General features: G+C 41.9%; 2 protein-coding genes across 4 annotated transcripts in view; both read left to right on the top strand.

Annotated features, from left to right (window-relative positions):
- Positions 1 to 2284, top strand: part of LOC139565949 (anoctamin-4-like) — a 47879-nt gene extending 45595 nt beyond the window's left edge. For all 3 annotated transcript variants that reach the window (XM_071386659.1, XM_071386660.1, XM_071386661.1), the window contains one exon: positions 45 to 2284. The gene's annotated coding sequence lies outside the window, so the exon portion shown is untranslated. The remainder of the gene's footprint in view (positions 1 to 44) is intronic.
- Positions 2285 to 12932: 10648 nt separating this feature from the next.
- Positions 12933 to 18484, top strand: LOC139565906 (amphoterin-induced protein 2-like). Its single transcript, XM_071386551.1, has 2 exons — positions 12933 to 13291; positions 13873 to 18484. Exon 2 carries the CDS (start codon positions 13962 to 13964, stop codon positions 15483 to 15485), a length of 1524 nt encoding a protein of 507 aa, XP_071242652.1. The 5' UTR covers positions 12933 to 13291; positions 13873 to 13961; the 3' UTR covers positions 15486 to 18484.
- Positions 18485 to 21130: the final 2646 nt, after the last annotated feature.

Genomic DNA, 21130 nt, shown 5'->3' with positions numbered 1-21130 from the left:
TACTGTTGTGATCATCTACTGACGCTCTCTCTATGACTCCACAGGTCATGCTGGTGTCCATTTTTGCTCGGTGGCGTTGTGTGTGGGAATGACAGAGAACTGGCTGCATGCACGCCAGGGACTGTCCTGCCTGTCTGCGTCTCCCACTGGACCAGGTGAGCGCCCCCAAGAGGACCGTCAGCATGCTCCTCGCCTTGGTGTTCAAACGTACTGTACGTCATTCTGAATCCGAGAGGCCAGTGGGTGAGGGGGAAAAAGAGGACATACATTGGAACATTTGACAATGGGTTTACTACTTTTTTCCAGATTGCTCCTTCCACTTTGGACTCACAACTGTACATTTCTTCAAAACCTGAATGTAGATTTCAAAGAAACACAAAAAACAAACTTTTGCTTTTCTATTGTCACAACTTAAAAAAATATTCTGTCATCCGTGCAGTTGAATGACAAACCCTGTTTACAATCCTAGCCTTTTTATTTTGAGGACAAAACTCATGAGAAATCATGATCAATTGCTTTCACAAGGTTGTGAACCTTCGGCCATGTTCTCTGCTTACATTGTGTGCTGCAATAAGATGTTATTTTGAAACGATGTTCCATCAGATCTGTGTTAGTGGACACAGACTGCTCAAACATCCAATGCCTTCCTTTACAATGGATACTAATAACAAGACTAATAAAAATTCATATTTATTACAAACCGGTTTTGTAATTGTCCCATGTGCACTTTGATGTCATTTTAAAACCGTCTCAACATGTTTCCATCTGACAGAATGTGCCACTATGAGAATCTACATGGAGGTTAGCACGTCCTTAGCGGGTAGGTCAGGTTGTCAGAACACAGTATACATCACAAACACTGATGTCTCTTCCAGCACGTTTAGAGGCTGCCCACCAAGTAACTGTAACTGCAGCTACTGTCTGCCTCTAGTGTCTAGTGTGGTAACACCTGATTCCTCTCTGCATTTCCCTACTTGGCCACCAAGGGGCGCCAATACACCTATCTTCTGATGCAGCCACAGGCCTCAAAACAATGAGAGAGAGAAGGGAATAGGTAGGTGTACAGTTAGTTCTCACATTTTTTGTCAGGTGTCCAAAGATAAACACAGTCATGTTCTGATACTTTCAAGATGAGAAGTATCTTCATTTATGTTTATTTTAGGGGAAATACAATGATGGCGGGGACATTGTAGAGTGTTTTTGTGCTCCTGGAGGAATTCTTGTTTGGTTTACACCATTATTGGTATAAAATATCTGTCAAATACTTAAAGCTTGGCAGCTTTCTCCCGTACGTTTATATAATTCTCAGTGTCTACATGTCTATATAATATTAATACACATTTTGCCAAGGGCAACAGTTGGTTCCCCAAGCACCGCCTCAATATCGACCGCTTTCTTTCATATCCGTAGGAATTGTCAGACTTGTTTCACACATCTGGCGCTACAACAGCCTATCAAGGTGAACTAGCTTGTTATCCCTTTCTGTGATAGGTAACAGTTACATTGAGGATAAGATGTCATTTAAAACTGTGACAGCTCCTATTCATGATTGAGGTTCAGGGGTCTAATAAGACAAAACAAGAAGATGGCTGAAGTGGCCAGTCAAGGTCATGTTGGCACACAGAGCACACTGAAAGGGCTTTTTCAGCAGCAACCACAGGGCTGGATTCAAGCAGAAATTGGATGTTCCTGTTTGAGCACAAAATACACAATAGATTGTTGGGGGGAAATGTCTTGGCTGAATGTCATTGAAGAGAGACAGCATTTTGGTTGGAAGTTGATTGTCTTGACAACGGAATCACAACCATCTTGCAACTGTCTTGACCCTGGAAGCCTGAGAAAATGGCTTTGTAATTCCACTGGGAAGTTCCAAATCATTCTGTATGTTATATGAAAACCACTTTTTCAGTATGTTGTCTATGGTCATATTGTGTTAGCATTATAAAGCAATTCTGAGGTTACATAGAGTATCCCTTCTTAGTCTAACTGTCTGACCTTGACTGGAACTGTTACATGTGGAGCTGGAAGCTGTTGGAAATCACATTAGCATCTGAGTCGTTGAGATGTAGCTTACATAATAATACATGGATGTACTAATCCTCTAATAACCACCGTATCTATAAGGGTGTCTTTCTACATTGTTTTTAGCTTCATAACTTTTCCATATTGTTCCATTTTCTATATTCAAAATGCTTAATCCTCCTGACCCTTGCAAAATGCTTGTAATCTGCTGTGCAGATGTAAAAATAAAAAATTGCTTGTACATGATGCACATCACTACAAATTGGAGGTTGCAAGTTCTGTGTAGTCCTGTGCCATGTCCTTCAGGGTGGATTACTGTGGTGTGGTGGAGGAGTTAGCGCAGGGTGCCCATCCACACGTAAACTTTCCATTTTGATGATTAAAAACAGGAGAGGGGAAACATGGCGTGTTTGTTTTCTATTAAGGCAAATTTTCTCCTCTAAGAGGATTATCCCTGACACCGGCTTTGAGTTGCATAAGGCTATCCTAGGAATCTGCGATCATATCAGCCATGGCCTCGTATCCTGTATTTTGGCAGCTATGTCAAATAGAAATATAATCTATTCATTCATTCTATGTCCAGGCTACTGTCTGATGGGGATGTAAAACTTCATTTTAATTTTCATCCATTTCGTTCAGACCGGGGACCAGTGTTCCTTGGCCCGTCTGGGTTTTTTATTTTTTTTATTTGTATCCCTCTCTAGTCTTTTTAATGAATCCATTCTAACTCATTTTCTAATACTTTTGCATGCAGGACTATTCAGTCTGCCTATCCAGTCTGTCTCAGCCACGATTCAGACATCAAGCACAATGTCTCATAATGTTATACCCAGACCTATTGGTGTTCAATAACATTTAATAGAAGTTCTCAAATATAGACTTTCAGATTTTAATTGAAGAGACTCCCTGCTTTATGTGGTTCCTTTAATTTTTCTTGCCTAACGATCAACCATGCCTGATACCTGAAAACCCATGTCAGCTCCTAGAGCTAATTCTAAGGCTTTAGCTTGGTGGGCTACCACAGACAACTTGGGTTTGATAATGGTCAAATTTGTATACCCCAAGATCAAGGCTCACGGGTAAGAGCTATTTTGTCAGGATCCAGAACTTCAATGTGAGGGTGAAAAAGCTCTAGCACACCTGAGTCACATAGTGATGGTCCCTCAGGCATTTCCCAACCCCAGTGAGAGCTTTGCCAGAATAATTCATAGGCCCTTTGAGCAACAGAAAGCACCAACACACAACTGATGTGTGTTGGTTTCTAACATGGTCTTGTATTTTTATCATATGTCATAAATGATTTCAGCACTCCCGTGGCGACAGTGCCATGGTGCATGTCCTTGAATGTCAGGGTCCTAGCTGTCGGTCCTAATGTTGCTGATAAAGAGCCCTCCTTGCAGGCTGTTTGCACAAACAGATTAGATGTATGACTGTCTTCCTCTGTCCCTGCTACAGGGAGAGAAAGAACCACTCACTGGTTGCCTGGAGCGACACAGCAGCCTGTTCCATCTCACACACACACACACACTTAGGTGCGTCTACAACCCTTGTAACAGCGGATAGATAATAATGTAGTCTAATAACACGGTTGATGATGTGGAAAGCTACTCTCATCCTGTCCAAAACCGTGACCTGCTGCGTGCACCCAATACGTTGAAAGGGATCATTTTTAAGGGTAAATCTGTTGGCGCTTGTCCCTGTGAAAGTGGCAATTATGTCAACAGTGCACCACTTTTCACCTTCCCCACACAAGAAACTGGGTCAAAGGTACCACATTCTATTTATTGACTTGTCCATGGAACCCATTTCTATTTATATGAAATGTTATGGCACCATTTACCAGTTCTGTTCTAGGAAATAATGTCACAACAAGAGTCTTATTCCCCTCACTTTAATAGGTCCACCGACCGTACAAATGAATTCATTCTGAAAGAACACATGGTACTGTTATAAATTGATGCAAAAAACGAATGATGAAATTAGTTCCATATTTAGTAAATCAACAATAATTGAGTGTGTGCTGCGTCTCTCAGTCAGACATTTTGAAATGCTGCTTAATAGTTTCATAGCCAATCATGTTTGACCTTTTCTCGCACATGTAACTGAATATCATTTAGAGATTATGGTCAAATGCCAAACGTGAAAGCTTTCAGAGGAGGCATGTAAGAAATCTAAGTGAATAAATATCATATTATAGATCTGGCTAAATGTGCTAATGCAGACCCATCATAACAACTCTTTAATGTATTTGTCTACACCGGTTTCACAATCTCCTGCTAAACTAACCTGTTAATTTACTTGTTTACTTTCCAAACATACATCTCCTTCTCGCTGAATGTTTTTTAAACTATTATTTGTACCTTTATTTTAACAGGGAAGATGTGCCCTGTGTAATACAACATACATATACACATTATACACACACATTAAAATACAAAAAAACAGTCATGGGAAGCACCAATAAAACATCACAAATAAACCAGAAAAACAGTTACGTTCCTCCACAAATAAGTCCTGTTTACTAACTTTAATCACTCTGTACCAGGAATGAGCAGCAGGTGCAATCAATCAGGCTTGATTGACGTTTGGTTTCTTTGGCATGGACGATAAAAAGTGTTACACAGGAAGAGGAAGAAGAAGGAGAGCCAGGTGGTAAAGATGGTGGGCAGTTTGATTTAGGGAAGGAGTATTTGGCCACTTTGATGTAGGGACGGAGTATTTGGTCAAGTGTTTAAAGAGGGACAACTTGGGAGACCATAAGCATCGGAAGCATAAACCAAATACATTTTTATTCACCACATCCTTTGTAAACTAACAGTGAAATGCTTACTTACAGGCCCTTCCCAACAATGCAGAGATAAAGAAATTTTGAGAAATAATAGTAAAGTAAAACACTTAATAATAAATACACAGTGAGTAACAATAACTTGGGCTATATACACAGAGCACCAGTACCAAGTCGATGTACAGGGGTACGAGGTAATTTGAGGTAGATATGTACATATAGTATAACTAAGAATAAGTGACAGATAATAAACATTAGCAGCAGCTTATGTAATGAGTCAAAGTTATTGCAAAAAGCGTCAATATATATAGATAGCTATTTGGCTAACTATATAACTAACTATTTAGCAGTCTTATGGCTTGGGGATGCAGCTGTAGAACAATTTGAGGATCTGCGGACCCATGCCAAATCTTTTCAGCCTCTTGAGAGGGAAGAGGCGTTGTCGTGCCCTCTTCATGAATGTGGACCATGATCGATCCTTAGTGATGTGGACACCAAGTAATTTGAAGCTCTCGACCCGCTCCACTACAGCCCGTCAATGTGAACGGGGTGTGCTGGGCCCTCCGTTTCCTGTAGTCCACGATCATCTCCTTTGTCTTGCTGACGTTGAGGGAGAGGTTGTTGTCCTGGCACCACACTGCCAGTTCTCTGACCTCCTCCCTATCGGCTGTCTCATCAAAGTCGGTGATCAGGCCTTCCACCGTTGTGTCGTCTGCAAACTTAATGATGGTGTTGGAGTCATGTGCGGCCACAAAGTTGTTGGTGAACAGAGAGTACAGGAGGGAACTAAGAACAACCCTGAGGGGCCTCCGTGTTGAGGTTCAGCGTAGCGAATGTGTTGTTGCCTACCCTCACCACGTGGCGGCTGCCCGTCAGGAAGTCCAGGATCCAGTTTCAGAGGGGGTGTTCAGTCCCAGGGTCCTTAGCTTATTGACAAGCTTGTAGGGCACTATGGTGTTGAACGATGAGCTGTAGTCAATGAACAGCATTCTCACATAGGTGTTCCTCTTGTCCAGGTGGGAAAGGGCAGTGTGGAGTGCAGTAAAGATTGTGTCATCTGTAGATCTGTTGGGGCAGTATGCGAATTGGAGTTGGTTCAGGGTGTCTGGGATGATGGTGTTGATGTGAGCCTTGATGGAAAACCCATGTTTTACTATAGCTAGTACGGTTCCTTTGGAGGAACTCCTCACAACTAATTCCACTTCATTGACTTTTCCATGTACATGTACGTACTCTGTGGATTTGCTGAAGGAAGAACATTTCATATGCCATTGTTACTTGTTTTTAAAGGCCCACTACTGCAGCCAGAGCATTGAGCTCACCCAGCCTGAGGAGTCATCCATAAGAGTCTAGTCATCCGAGTTGGTGAGTCCATGTGCCAAGACTTTTGTTTAGTTTGTTGACATTTGTAATAACAAGTATATGAACCCAAGTACTCATTGTTGCCAAGATAGTGAGTGAGGTGGAAACCAACGCTGAATGCCTCTTGGCAGCAAAAATAATTTTTCTTTGGGCAACTGAGAAACAGATTTCTTGAATCAGGTCCTGTCCAGTCAAAAATTAGGATTTCCCTGAAATTCTATCATATTTGTACAGTCAGCATCACCAAAGTTTTGAATTTCTGAAAAACAAAAGGTAAAACTTCATCTGAAATAACAAGGCTTCCAAAAAGCTGTTATATCTGACAAAAGATAAGTTATACAGGTTCAGATTAGTGAGACGCCCCTCAGTGTGACCAGACTGTAAATGCAGCAGGTGTCTGGGGTAAATCATCCCATTTCTGTCATTCACTCCTCAATGTGTCGTGGTGGTTGGACATTTTGCAGAGCTCTCGAGACCATCCCCTTTGATGATGATTTCCATGACAACCGTCCCTAAGGCAGAGTGTGTCTGTCACGGTGTCCGGGATGGGAAGCTCATAATTACAAGTGCATAGTGATTATAGAGGAAGTCTGGATTACCCTGTAGGCCTCCCATTCAATTCCCGTATGGCTAATGAAATTGAATTCACTTTGGGTGCGGGAATTAAATGGACTCAAGCTGCTCTGTAGTTTTATCAGGTACTATTGTCACTGCTTCCTAAAGCATCACTTGTGACGCTACAACGGTGTCAGGTGCGCCGGTGCACATGCAATGGGTGTTGTGACCAAACTTGTCTTTATCCAAAATGGAGGCCTGCTATAAAAAATGCTGTTTCCCAGTTTACCTATATAGTAAGACCTGTTTTGCTATTGATCTAAATGAATATCTGATCTGATTGCCCGGCAAGCTAGCAGCGATTTGGATGTAGGCTGCATTCAAGTTTACAGCGGGCAAGGAGTTCACCCTTAACTCTTTGTAACATTGTCCAAAACCTCTGAAAAGTTAAGACAATCATTATGGAAAGCATTGAAAGCTACAAAGTTAATTGTACATTTAAAGGCTATGTGATGGATTGAACAAAGCTATATGATATAACTTCACACAGGGAGATTTTGTCTTGGCTGTTACGGTAAAAATCAACCTACAGTCAGTGGTGTAGTGGAGGGTATACGCAGGTATACCCCCTATACCCACTTATTTTTCAGTGGGCATTACGTATACTCACTTTTGAATCCCCACGATGCATATCAAAGTAGGCCTAGTGTAGTGGAGGTACAGTATATGCTGTATAAAATAATAATGCTGATGGAACAGACCATTTTATCTTAAAATGTTGATAAACAATTATTTCTTCACATTTTAAGCGCACCAATGTGCACACGGAGTTTAACCTAATGTAGCAGGTGTAAAAGAAACGCCTAAAACTAGATCCCCTACATACTGCTCTTGACGAGAAGGGAAAAAGCTATCGGGGGAGGTTCTCTTCTGCACTGTTCAACCAATCCAGTTCATGCGGAGGAGGAGTTAAGCTGGAGCGTCACCTTGTTAACATCCAAACTTTGCATCACATGCTCTATTTCCCTCAAAACTGAACATCCAGTTGTTGGTGAGTCTGCAGAGGCTACATGGTGGGAGGCCTACTTGTTCCAAAATGCAATTTGCGGGAAAACATTGTTCTGAAATGCCCACCGCATATGCGAGCAGTTTCATGGACAGAGATCTAAATATCCGTTAGACATTTTAAAAGAGGGGAGATCTAAAGATGCAACATCATGGGTTGCTAATATGACTAGGATTATGCCTTTGGTTGCAAGACAATGGAAGAAAGTTTAAAGAAAACCAATAGAACAATTAAATGTTAACCAGCTACAAAGTAGCCTACCTGGCTGAATGATATCATGATTATTTGCATCAATCCAGTGGCCATTTGTTTTGAAAACTCCATCTCAGGTGCTATAGAAGCACCGCTAACCGAACAACAGTGCTATGTGCTTGCACACTTGAATAAAAGGGTAACTACAATCAAAAAACAATTTCTTTGGTCTCCTGATGTGGTTTAAGCATTGTTGTTGTGGACTTAGAAGAGGAGGTTTAAACTCATTCCAAGGAGGGCCAAGTGTCTGCAGGTTTTAGTTTTTTCCTTTAAATTAAGACCTAGACAACCAGGTGAGGGGAGTTCCTTACTATTGTAATTAGTGACCTTAATTCATCAATCAAGTACAAGGGTGGAGCGAAAACCCACAGACACTCGGTCCTCCGTGGAATGAGTTTGACAAGTGTGACTTAGAACTTCCAATTATTTATTTTTATTTTTAGCATTTTAGGTCATCCAGAGTGTATGTCACTGTTTCTCATAGAAGTTTTCACACAGGGCGCCTTTCCGTTGCCGGGTGGGCCATTTGGATTTTTATTTCTTTCACAGTTAGAGTATATCTACTTCTCCAGGCACCACTACACCACTGCCTACAACGGTTCACAGCATGTCCTATTTAGGGAGGGAATCTGTGTAGGATGGGTTGTATCATTCAAGCTAAGCAGATATTTTATATTCAATGCTAAAAGCTGTTAGGTGGGTGAGAAGTGTTTCATATTGGTTATGCTGATCACACCCTTCAAAGTTAGATTTTTACCATGCACTGAATTTGTTAATATAATGTTATTCCTAATAGGATATGTGGGTAACACTACCCTGAGGGAGGCATATAACATCAATATAACACCACCAGGCATTGGTCATGTCAGCAAGGACCTTTTCGAAGCACAGTCACAGGAAATGAGGTACATGAGTCAGGGGTATGGGCTGAATTTAAAGCTCCATGGTCTTTCGATTGTCCCAAAAGACTTGAAACATTGCCAGATAGGCCTAATCACTGCTGTTCAATAGACATGGCATACAGTATGTCCTTTGTTGTGACAATAAGAGTACCTCATATTCAATTATGAAATATATTATGTTTTATCCAAAGTAGACAAGTGTTGATTATTTTGTATTAATATATACTGTAGGCCTATAATTATCTTCTTATACAATCAATCTATTGTTCCATTTTCCAGGTGCTAAATACAGTTCAATGCACCAGTTTGTTACAGTGGATGTCTGTTGAAATTCTTCTCCACTAAAGACTGTGGTAGAAGACATATGCTGATTTCCATAAGCATGCTACTCTCTATTCCGATTTAAATAGGCCACTGTCAGTTGTACAACTGAATGCATTCAGCTGAAATGTGTCTTCCGCATTTAGCCCAACCTCTGAATCAGAGAGGTCCGGGGGGCTGCCTTAATCGACATCCACGTCATCGTCGCCCGGGAACACTGGGTTAACTGCCTTGCTCAGGGGTAGAACGAGGGGCAAACTGCAGTTGCTGCATCTTTTTTTGGACTCATAAATTAATTATATATACCCATTCTTGAAGAATATAACTTAATGCCTCCTGAGCTTAGTTCAGCTGTCTCACCCCATCTGAACCCAAAATATAAGCTGGTTTTACTACAATGATTGTAAACATTGTAAATGTATCGCCTCAACACTGTATAGCCTCAAAACATAGTTAAATCATGGCATTAATGATTAAAACAACACCTTTGATGTAACGTATGGTCAGTCCTCTGTCTATGAATTTGAATGGTTAAATTTCTCCAGGCTCAAACCTCAGCTTTTTACCAAAACAGAGGCAGGGTTGACGCTTTGTTATTGTTTCAACAGCGGATTGGCCTTATAAGTGGGGCGGCAGGTAGCCTAGTGGTTAGAGCGTTGGGCAAGTAACCAAAAGGTTGCTAGATCGAATCCCCGAGCTGACAAGGTAAAAATCTGTCGTTCTGCACCTGAACAAGGTCGTTCCTAGCCTGTCATTGTAAATAAGAATTTGTTCTTAACTGTCTTGCCTAGTTAAACAAAGGTTGAAAAAGTGGAGACTTGAGAGATATGGGATAGGCCACCTAATTGTGTCAACACAGGATCCTTTCAATGAATAACATGTTTGGCCAAAGAACCATCCCACTGGGCAAAAACTGGTTGAGTGGAATACTGATTGGATTTTCCAAAAGTCATCAACATAAGGGTATATCGGGGTGTTTTCGCCCAACTTTTAACCTAAATCCAATGACATGGTGAATTTTTTGTTGTTGTTGAATTCACAACTCAACCAAATATAAATCAAAACTAGATGTTGAACTGTTTGTGTCCAGTGGGATGTGCCTACATAATTCAAGAAAAAACCTTCGATTGCACTTACTGATTATGGATTTGATCAATATCTGTAGTGATTTCTGTAATGATTTCATAGCCTACATTTCTTGATTAGACTTGTATGATGACATTTGATTAGCCTTTAGCAACAATAATTGTAAATATGGTAGTAGTAGCCCCCTGGGTTAGTAGCCCCCTGGGGTAACTGCGCAAGCACTTAATTCACATAAAGACCACAAGATGTCACCAAATTATTTTTCGAACATTTTCCCTGGCTGTCATTGTTCTTGCAAAAAATGTCCTCCATGTCAATACAACTTTTGGAGATATTTCAACAAAACGATTTTGTGGTCATTTTTGGACATTTCAAAAAAGTTGTAGATATATTCCAATGAAGTTAGATCTATATATTTTTGTTAAATATACAAGTAGGAAAGCCTTAAGATAAATAACCAACTTGCTTAGAGAGAAGCGTGTTGATAATTTTTGAGTATGTAAGATGAGTGTGTTGGGGCAACTCTCCCCCCTACTAGGGGGTAACCGACCCCTGTGGCTCATTTAGACAATGGCTAGCCCAGTTAGCGCTAGTTTATGCTAACTTGCTAGCTAGCAACTTCACTAGCATTAAATGCTAGTCAGCTCGCTAATTAGCATAAGCTACTAGGAGTTCTAGCTAGCAACCTTACTACCAGATCGTCTGAGGTAAAATACATAAAAAAAGAGAACAACTTAATGTCAGTTCTAAATGTTTCCGCTGGTGACTGATAATGCAACTTTACAGTTAATGCAACTTTATAGCCTTTTAGCTATTTTACACAGCATTTTATGTCATATAGCTAGATAGCTATCTACATTTTTAAGAGAGAGATATTCAATTGGCATCTCTCCCCCTGTTTTCAGTCACAGGTGGGCACTGGATTAGGTGCGAGCAGTGCAGGAGGTGGGCTCATGAGTTGTGCTCCAATTTTACTAGGGATAGCTTTATTTGTGACCTACATGTACACATTAGAATTGTGCAATATCAGAACATAAGAGAGTTGCCACATCGTTACACTGAGTTAATTAGTTAAGTTAGTTATTAAATGTTATATTCCAATGTTATTTAATGTTATTATTTATATTCCATTCCAATATTATATTCCAATTAATCTTTTTTTAATGAATTAAAAACAACTATTGAAAACCTTTTGCTCCTGAATGTCATTTTAAAGACTGCTGGGATTTAAGATCTTGCATTATTCAAATTATATTTAGTGTAATGGTACATAATGGATTGTATGTAAAAGGAGCAACAAAGAAAGAACAAAGAAAATGAATGTGCAGGTGAGTTAAAAAGGATGTCCAACACCATTTCTCCCCCATATTTTATTTAAATCATTCAAATAAGACAAATAGACTTAGCTTTTCAGTATTACTTACTAAAGAGTGTCTAAATAAAACTGATTAAATGGATTTTAACACACTTGTGTGAAACCCTATGTCATAGGCTAACCTACCCCGGGAGAAGATTATCTATATTGACCAAAAATATAAACGCAACATGCAGCAATTTCAAAGATTTTACTGAGTTACAGTTCATGGAATGAAATGAAATTAATCAATTGAAATAAATTCATTAGGCCCTAATCTATGGATTTCACATAACTGGGCAGGGGCACAGCCATGGGTGGCCCTGGGAGGTCATAGGCCCACCCACTTGGGATCCATGTTCACCCACAGGAAAGCCAGGCGCAGCCAATCAGAATGAGTTTTTCCCCACAAAAGGGCTATAATTACAGACAGAAATACTCCTCAGCACCCACCCCCTCCCCATAGACAATCCTACAGATGAAGAAGCTGAATGTGTAAGTGGTGTGGTTATACGTGGTCTGCAGTTGTGAGGCCGGTTGGATGTACTGCCAAATTCTCTAAAATGACGGCGGCGTCTTATGGTAGAGAAATGAACATCCAATTCTCTGGCAACAGCTCTGTTGGACATTCCTACAGTCAGCATGCCAATTGCACGCTCCCTCAACTTGAGACATCTGTGGCATTGTGTTGTGTGGCAAAACATTTTAGTGGCCTTTTACTGTCCCCAGCACAAGGTGCACCTGTTTAATGATCATGCTGTTTAATCAGCTTCTTGATATGCCACACCTGTCAGGTGGATGGATTAACTTGGCAAATGAGAAAGGCTCACTTTCAGGGATGTAAACAAATTGGTGCGCAAAATTTGAAAGAAATAAGCTTTTTGTACATAATGGAACATTTTGGGGATCTTTTATTTCAGCTCATGAAAAATGTAACCAACACTTTACATGTTGCGTTTATATTTGTATACATTTCAGTCAATGACGCCAATGCCAATATTATTATGCAATTGTTGCAGCCTGATTATCAATAATAGGTCCATCTATCAGCCTACAGTATCAATTGTTTTATTTGTAAATGAAACATGTTCATTTGCAAATTCTGTGTTTACACATGTTGTATATATATAAAATCAATTGAGGGTTGTAGACCAACTGATGCTGCGCAATAGCGTAACCTACTAAGACACACCGTGGCATCCAAGCAACGGTTTAATTTGTCGGGGACGCGAGAAAACAAGTCGCCTAATTGGTTTAATAGCCTAAGCCTACTATCGATGTGCCATATTTATTTTGTGAGCAACCGCTCCCACAAAAGGTGAACTGAACAACACGCTTCCTGAGTCCTGAAAGCTCAGCTTTCATTTGAACGCTTTTGGAGTCTGTTTGGAGATGACAATACACTAGAAAGTGTATTTTATTGTATGAAGTATAGGTTCCATTTTTTTCTTATAACGGAATATAGCCTAGGCATCTTGTGTGAGATGAAAACAGTTCCAGAGGAGAGCGAAATACGTTCATTGGTTATGGTCACAATACGAAAAAAGGATGACGCATTATTGTGAGGATCTTCATCGTTTGGAAATGTAAGTGGTTATGTTAAACTTTCTATTGCTTGGACCTTTTCTTTTGTTCTGCAGCACTCTGGGAGTATTTTCTATGAGACTCAATCTATTCCCTTATAGCCTAATTTTCAGCTGGTAAAATAACAGTTTCACTAGTACTATTCTACTGTAAATTGCCTTCTTAACGAGCATAAACCAGATGGTTATCAAATTTAATAGCTAATCCCTCATGAGTTTAGTTCAACTGTCTAACCCCATCAGAACCCAAAATGTAAACATATTTTACTCCAATGTTTGTAAACAATGTAAACAAACACTGTAAAGCCTCAAAACATGGTTAAAACTATAATTCTAATTAAATGGATCACCAGTCCTTACATCCACAGCTCTGTCTATGAATTTGAGAGTGGTTACATTTCTCCATGTCCATCCCTCAGTTTTTTACCAAAACAGAGGTGGGATGGCCGCTTTTATTGTTTTAATTAAGGACTGTAGCATTAAGGTTATTTTGCAGAGAAAACAAGTTAATCACTGTCATATGACATTATCGGATGCCAATACCCATCTCTCCCTCTCTGTGTGTCTCTCGCTCTCTCTCTCAGCTCTTTTTGAATGGGACGCTTAAGAGTGGCTCATAAGATGTTTGCAACTTCTTCAACAACAAGCTGAGACTCAGCCATCAAACAGTAGAATGTGTCCCGTTGTGCCACAACCGCTGTGTGTGTCCATTGACGGGCACTTACATGGCTTTAGGGTTACCTTGGCATTCCTCCTGTCCATGTGTCTGTCCCGTATGACGTTCACGGCCGCCTGCCCACCACCCTGCCTGTGTGCCAGCGACATCGTCTCCTGCAGTGGTCGCAATCTGTCAACCGTTCCCCCTGACCTCCCAGGCTATGTCACCCGATTGGACTTCAGCCACAATGTCCTCTCTGCTCTGCTTTTGAATTGGCCAGACCGGTGTCTGGACAGGCTGACCACGCTGGTCCTCAGTCAAAACGCCATTACCCATCTGGCACCGGACGCCTTCGCCCCCACCCCTCATCTTCGCCACCTGGACCTCTCGTCCAATGGGCTGTCTCGGCTCAACGCATCTGCCTTCCATGGGCTCGGGGAACTGGAAGTGCTGCTTCTGTTTGGAAACCGCATCAGTCAGACCATGGCGGGAGCCTTCCAGGGGCTGAGCAGCCTGGAAAGGCTGTATCTGGGCGGGAACAGACTGGCTGCCTTCCCCCTGGAGCTCTACCAGCGAAATGTGGCTCTGCCACGTCTGCGTTTCCTGGATTTGTCGATGAACATGGTGAGGCAGGTGCCCGTGCAGAGCCTACTCTCTCTGGCCACCTGGCAGCAGGGTGGCATCTATTTGCAGGGGAACCCGTTGGTGTGCGACTGTGCCCTGCGCGCCATGCTGGAGTACTGGGAGAGGAGGCAGTACCGTCCCTTACTAGACTTCAGGGAGGAGTATCCATGCAGCCTGGGTCAGGAGGAGTGGCTGAATTGTTCTGCTAGCCCTCAGGGTGGGTTCCATGGAACTGTAGAAGTGTCTTACCAGGCAGAGCCTGGCGATTGGCTTATGGTGCCGTGCCCTGGTGTTTCTCTCCCCCTCCGGGAAGGGTTGATGGTGTTCTGGGTGACCCCGGGCGATGGATCCCCGGCACTGGGCATAACAAACGGTCAGAGCAGCCGCCTCACGGTCCTCACCAACGGTACCCTGGAGATCCGAGGGGCTCTCCGGGAGGATTCAGGGACTTACTCATGCGTTGCAGTCCGCGGGCGACACCGGAGCTCCAACGAGACTTTGGAGGTCACCGTCTCCGTAGGTAACCCCAGCGGACTGGGCAAGAGCGGGGAGGAACGTAGCAGCGGCGGGGAGCATTTTAACACGGCCTTTACCACGCTGGCGTCCTGTGTGGTCAGCATTGTCCTGGTGCTCCTCTACCTGTACCTCACTCCCTGCCATTGCCATGGTGGAAAGGCCGGGGGCGTTGGTGGGTGCGGCGGGCGTGCCATGCTCCTCTGTGCAGATCCCAGGGAGGCGGAGCTCGCAGACAGAAGGGTCACCGGTGGAAAGAGGGTGGCCTTCCTCGAAACGGGGGGCGAGCACCCCCACAAATGCAGCGCCAAGCACCCAGTAATGGACGCTGCAGCCACAGAGGGCATTTTGAAGAATGGAAGCAGGGCCTTGGAGCAGGTCATTGAAGAACACGTTGCGTAGCCTTCAGGGTGTGTCCTTCAAGCCCCACCATGCAAAATGGACTGTTTGTAACATGGTTCTCAAAATGCATAACAGTGATCAGACTGCTTTTTAATGTTATACCTACTGTGTGGATAGATATGGAAACAGTAGTTGGTGTCTTTATGTCAAAGTTTTATACATATGAACCTGCAGATAAAGAAATAGTTCAAAACAAAATACATTCTGTGAAACACCTGTGTGAAATGCTTTATGTAGGCATTCATGGATCTATAATTTAATGTTATTAGAGGATACACGTGGTATACACTGTCCATCCAAATGCTTACTTGCAGGTTCCTAGTCTGTCATAAGGTGCCATGCGCTATTATGAATGATCATAACAGGGCGAACACTGTAAATGTATTCTTAATGTATTATATGCAGGTTGAATGGATGCATTCAGACAAAGATGTCAGTCGACCCTGATCAGTGTCTGGGAACTAGCCAGCTCTAGCCCCAAGCCTCCCATGACCTATATACTATTGTTGTTCTCGGTTATTTTTGCAGGTGTGACTGTGAATAGAGTTTTTCAAGGTGAGGAAGGGACTGATATGTTACTGCTGGTATTAATATATTGAACTAACTTGGATATTGACATTCATTTAGAAGACCTACATTTCATTGTCTTGATGTTGTATGTTCATTTAAGTATATATGCATGTCAGATGAGTAGGCTTTTTTATCCATGAATGATCTCGAAACAGTGCAAGAGACCTGCTATATCTTGCAGACACCATTTTTAGAAAGAAAACACTTCATTTTATCTTAGCGTTAGGCTGTAATGGAATAAAGCTTTAAAAAGTGTGTTCACGTACTTTGAGGTGATGGAGTGGACAGGAATTGATTGCCGAGATCCCCCCCCCACTGACAGTTCTCTAGGGGACACATTTAACTACTGTAGGTTCCCATTCCCACCGATGACAAGGTAACTGGCATCCAAATGTGACTTGGCACGTCAAATTGAATGGTCACTGTACCAAACCTACATGTTTATAGACAAAGCCCAGAGATCCATGTTTTTATGGTTGTTGTTTTTTTTTTACGAACTGTGTTGTGAGTATTACGTGATCACAGTATAATGTTATACCACAGCTAAATGTGACTTGTACAGACATGTAGTATCAGGATGGAACCTAGTGATTTGAAGTATCTGAAGAAGGAATCTGATGGACTAAAATCTGTGACCGTTTTTAAGGCTGTGTTGTCTCGTGCAGAGAACTCTAACTCAATTGTGTAATCAGGCCCTCATAAAAGTTGTATGTATGGGACATACATGTTTGACCTGAACCCCTAGCCCCCATCCCTTCTGTGTTTACAGATCCGAAGGAGCCGTATATATGTAAGCAATAATGGTGATGGCACCATCTAGCCTTTTTCTTTTCTTAAATGTTTTTTTAATCCCCTTTTCTCGTGGTATCCAATCGCTAGTAATTACTATCTTGTCTCATCGCTACAACTCCCGTACGGGCTCGGGAGAGACGAAGGTCAAAAGCCACGCATCCTCCGAAGCACAACCCAACCAAGCCGCACTGCTTCTTAACACAGCGCGCCTCCAACCCGGAAGCCAGCCGCACCAATGTGTCGGAGGAAACACCGTGCACCTGGCCCCCTTGGTTAGCGCGCACTGCGCCCGGCCCGCCACAGGAGTCGCTGGAGCGCGATGAGACAAGGATATCCCTACCGGGCAAACCCTCCCTAACCCGGACGACGCTAGTCCAATTATGCGTCGCCCCACGGACCTCCCGGTCGCGGCCGGCTGCGACAGAGCCTGGGCGCAAACCCAGAGACTCTGGTGGCGCAGCTAGCACTGCGATGCAGTGCCCTAGACCACTGCGCCACCCGGGAGGCCCTCATCTAGCCTTTTCAATGGGCTTTGGGGAGCTTCTGCCATATTGTTGACACCTATGCGGTTTCATGGGATCTGCAAACAACGAGGGACTTGGAGCTGCTTTCAGTCTACTCATTGTACAGTATTTCATTTGGTATAGAATGTTTGTAAAATGGAACGTAAAACTACAATTTCCCAAGACTCAGTCCTCCCCTTTAGTCATGTCCTGGGTATTTTGTCACCTCCAGCTAGTAGCTACAGTATCTGATCCCTAGTTTTTACAACCATGACCTGTGCCCTTTCACCAATGGTCTTGTCCTTGACTTTCCAGGTAGGAATATTGTTAGTTGTATCTGCTGTATTTCCTGTGTGCTAAGTATGTTTTGCCATTGCCAAGCTCATTCCCATGCAAGCAATGCTGCCAGTCTTGCATTATATAGAAAGGTTTTGAATCAAACTTGTCATGAAAATTGTCTATGTACCTGAAGGATTTTTGTTTAATTTATCTGGGTAACGCTGTTCTCATTTGTCACAGAATGTATGCAAAAGTTGTCATTCTCCTAACATACGGTAACCTTTTGCTATCAAATGTATTGCAATATTTAGAGGTATGAATTAATTAAATATATTAAATCATGGAATAGAACAACGTTTGAGAGAGATGCCAGGCTTTCTTGCTCACTAAATGCAAAGTGTTTGTTTGGTCATTGACATTGCCTCGTTAAGTAAACCTCAGCTCATTTGCCATCCATGTGAAAGGGAAAATGTCAGCAATAAGCTACGCTACAAACCACCCATAAAGTAGATGAAAAGAAAAGTTATTCCTTTCAGGGTTATTATATGGAAATGTGGTCCCATAAAAAGTGAGGCTACATCCAATGTATCTTTTAGCAACGCTTTCAAAAGGCCACTCAGCCAACAAAGGAAAAGAAGATCTTTATTAAAAAAAAATGAAATTTCATGCTTTTGTGTGTTGTAGTCTGTTTGTACTGTAGGAACAGAACAAACAACTCTTGATTTGATGCTTGCGCTGTATCTGATTTTAGATTGTGCTGTCTCGCTAACTGTAACAGAAAAGCCATGTCAACAACGGTTCTCTTGGCTGACATTACCATAACTGTAGGGGAGTTAGAGGAACATGTAGGATGAAACTCTGCCTCCATGACAGTTATATCATTGATGAAGGGGCAAGACAAGGCGAGCATTTGTGTACAGCAACTCACAAATGATTTCCTCATGCAATTACATAGTTTACATTAGAGTACAGTATGGCCATAGTGTACTATATTCTGAACTGTGTCTTTTTTGGTTTTGAAGTTCTCCCTAAAACACACATTGCCCGCAAACTGATGTGAAAACAACAATTCACATTTGGGCTTTCTTCTCCTAAGTAGAAAAGGGAACATTTTCCCAGCAATGGCAGGGAGCTACCACCACACGGACTTTAGGCCTGGCTTCTGTAATAATGACAACTCAGAGATGTTTAGTATGTGTGCCTATTGGTCAATGACTGGATGCTATGATGAGCCTGTGAGATCTGTTAGCATATTTGTATGATGTACAACAATCACACAACAACAACAAAATGTTAGGCCATTTTTGTTAAATACATACACACGTTACAACACGTACATGTGTGTTAAATTGGCATGTTGACAGGTGATTGTAAGTGTTAATTTGTAATAACTAAGTAATACATGTAACTGTTGAAGCCAACTTTTCCCTCAGTCAGTCCAATGTTAAGGTTCTCAACATTAGCAGTGTAGCAGCACATTAGCTTTGTAACCATAAGTAAGTGAACAGAAAATTGAAAACTAACACATTGAGTCACTGACACTTCATGTGCTTGGTGTAAATGTCCTTGATAGAAAACAGAAATATTCAGTATGAATGGACTGAGTATGAATGGCCTCCCGTGTGGCTCAGCAGCCTAAGGCACTGCATCGCAGTGCTAGAGGCGTCACTACAGACCCGGGTTTGATCACGGTCTGTAATCAGGAGTCCCATAGGGCGGCACACAATTGGCCCAGCGTCATCCAGGTTAGACCGGGGTTTTATTTTTTAATTTACATTTTATTTAACCTTTATTTAACTAGGTAAGCCAGTTAAGAAACAAATTCTTATTTACAATGACAGCCTACCCCGGCCAAACCCTAACCCGGACGAGGCTGGGCCAATTGTGCGCCGCCCTATGGGACTCCCAATCACGACCGGTTGTGATACAGCCTGGAATCAAACAAGGGTCTGTAGTGACGCCTCTAGCACTGAGTTGCAGTGCCTTAGACCGCTGCGCCATTCGGGAGCCATCATTGTAAATACGAATTTGTTCTTAACTGACTTGCCTAGTTAAGTAAAGGTTAAATAAAAAATTATTGAATCATTGAAATAGTTGTTGGTAGCCCATTTGATGCAATCTTCCTGGGAAAACACTGATGTCATCTAAATATATTAGTGGTGCATTTCTGAGAATTACAAGTGATGTAATTTCCATTCACATAAACTGAAAATAACTTCATAGTGCTGTTTCTGCATAAAGCTTACTTGAGTCTTGGTGGATCTGGATCCCAAATGCATAAGGATCCTTATAACAGAGAAGGTAATTATTCCAGAATACCTACATTTCATTTCAAGGCAATTCAATGTTTTATCATTCAAAATATCCAGGGGTGCAACTTTCACTGGGGACAGGAGGGGGGGGGGACATGTTTCCCCCACATTCAGAAATTTCATTTTGTCCCCCCCAATTTTATCATTGGAATGTGATACAAAACGAGGCAACGGTGTGCTTTAGGAAGATGCGGACACCTGCGAGCGGTCGGGTAGGCTGTTTGGAGTGTTTGTCCGACTGGATAAAAAAAGCATGCCCCCCCCACTTCTAAAACCAAAGTTGCGCCCCTGAAAATAGCTACCATTGAATTTCCATTATATTAAAGCACTACAATAGAGTGAATCGAAAACACTTCCATATATCCAGTGCATTTCATATCATAGAACACTCCCACTTTCTCTTTTTTCAGCTAATGCATGTCTGTGATGTGACCTACCTGAGCTCCCCTTGACAGAACTGGGTTTTCTTGATGTTTACTACATGAAAGTTTGCCCTTTACAATGCCCACTGGGCACAGACATCAATTCCACGTTGGTTCAACCAAGTTTCATTGAAATGACGTGGAAACAACGTTGATTCAACCAGTGTATGCCCTGTGGGTGGTTTGCTCTCTCCCTCTGTTTTGTTCATACTGGGAAGGTTTTACACTCCTGTGTAACTCTGTCATGTCACACTGTTTAGTGTACTATTCAATCCCAACTTGAGATATGCAAATCTGAAATGACACATTTCCTGTTGATATCAATGAATTATTAGCGCTTGAGTAATGAGTGCATCATATCTCAATGATTCTCCCTTCTGTATGTGTAGAGTAGGCATATTTTATCTGTAGCACAAAAACATTTGCAGTACTGTTTTGCAGTGGTGTAAAGTTCTACTTTAGTAGTTTTTGGGGGTATCTGTACTTTACTATTTATATTTTTGACTACTTTCAGTTTTTACTCAACACATTTTCCCTGAAACCCAAAAGTACTTGTTATATTTTGAATGTTTAGCAGAACAGGAAAATGGTCCAATTCACGCACTTATGAAGAGAACATCCCTGGTTATCCTTCTGCCTCTGGCGGATTCACTAAACACTCATGCGTTTGTTTGTAAATTATGTCTGAGTGTTGAAGTGTGCCCCTGGCTATCAGTAAGTACATTTAAAAAACAAGAAAATGGTGCAGTCTGGTTTGCTTAATATAA

This window comes from Salvelinus alpinus, chromosome 37, assembly GCF_045679555.1.
Source record: "Salvelinus alpinus chromosome 37, SLU_Salpinus.1, whole genome shotgun sequence".
NCBI classification, from domain to species: Eukaryota; Metazoa; Chordata; class Actinopteri; order Salmoniformes; family Salmonidae; genus Salvelinus; species Salvelinus alpinus.
The sequence above is the reverse complement of the archived record's forward strand: the minus strand, read 5'-3'. Positions and strand labels throughout refer to the sequence as shown.

Bases quoted from the DNA above. Each gene is read 5' to 3' on its own strand.
- LOC139565906 (XM_071386551.1), top strand. From the start codon at position 13,962: ATGTGTCCCGTTGTGCCACAACCGCTGTGTGTGTCCATTGACGGGCAC.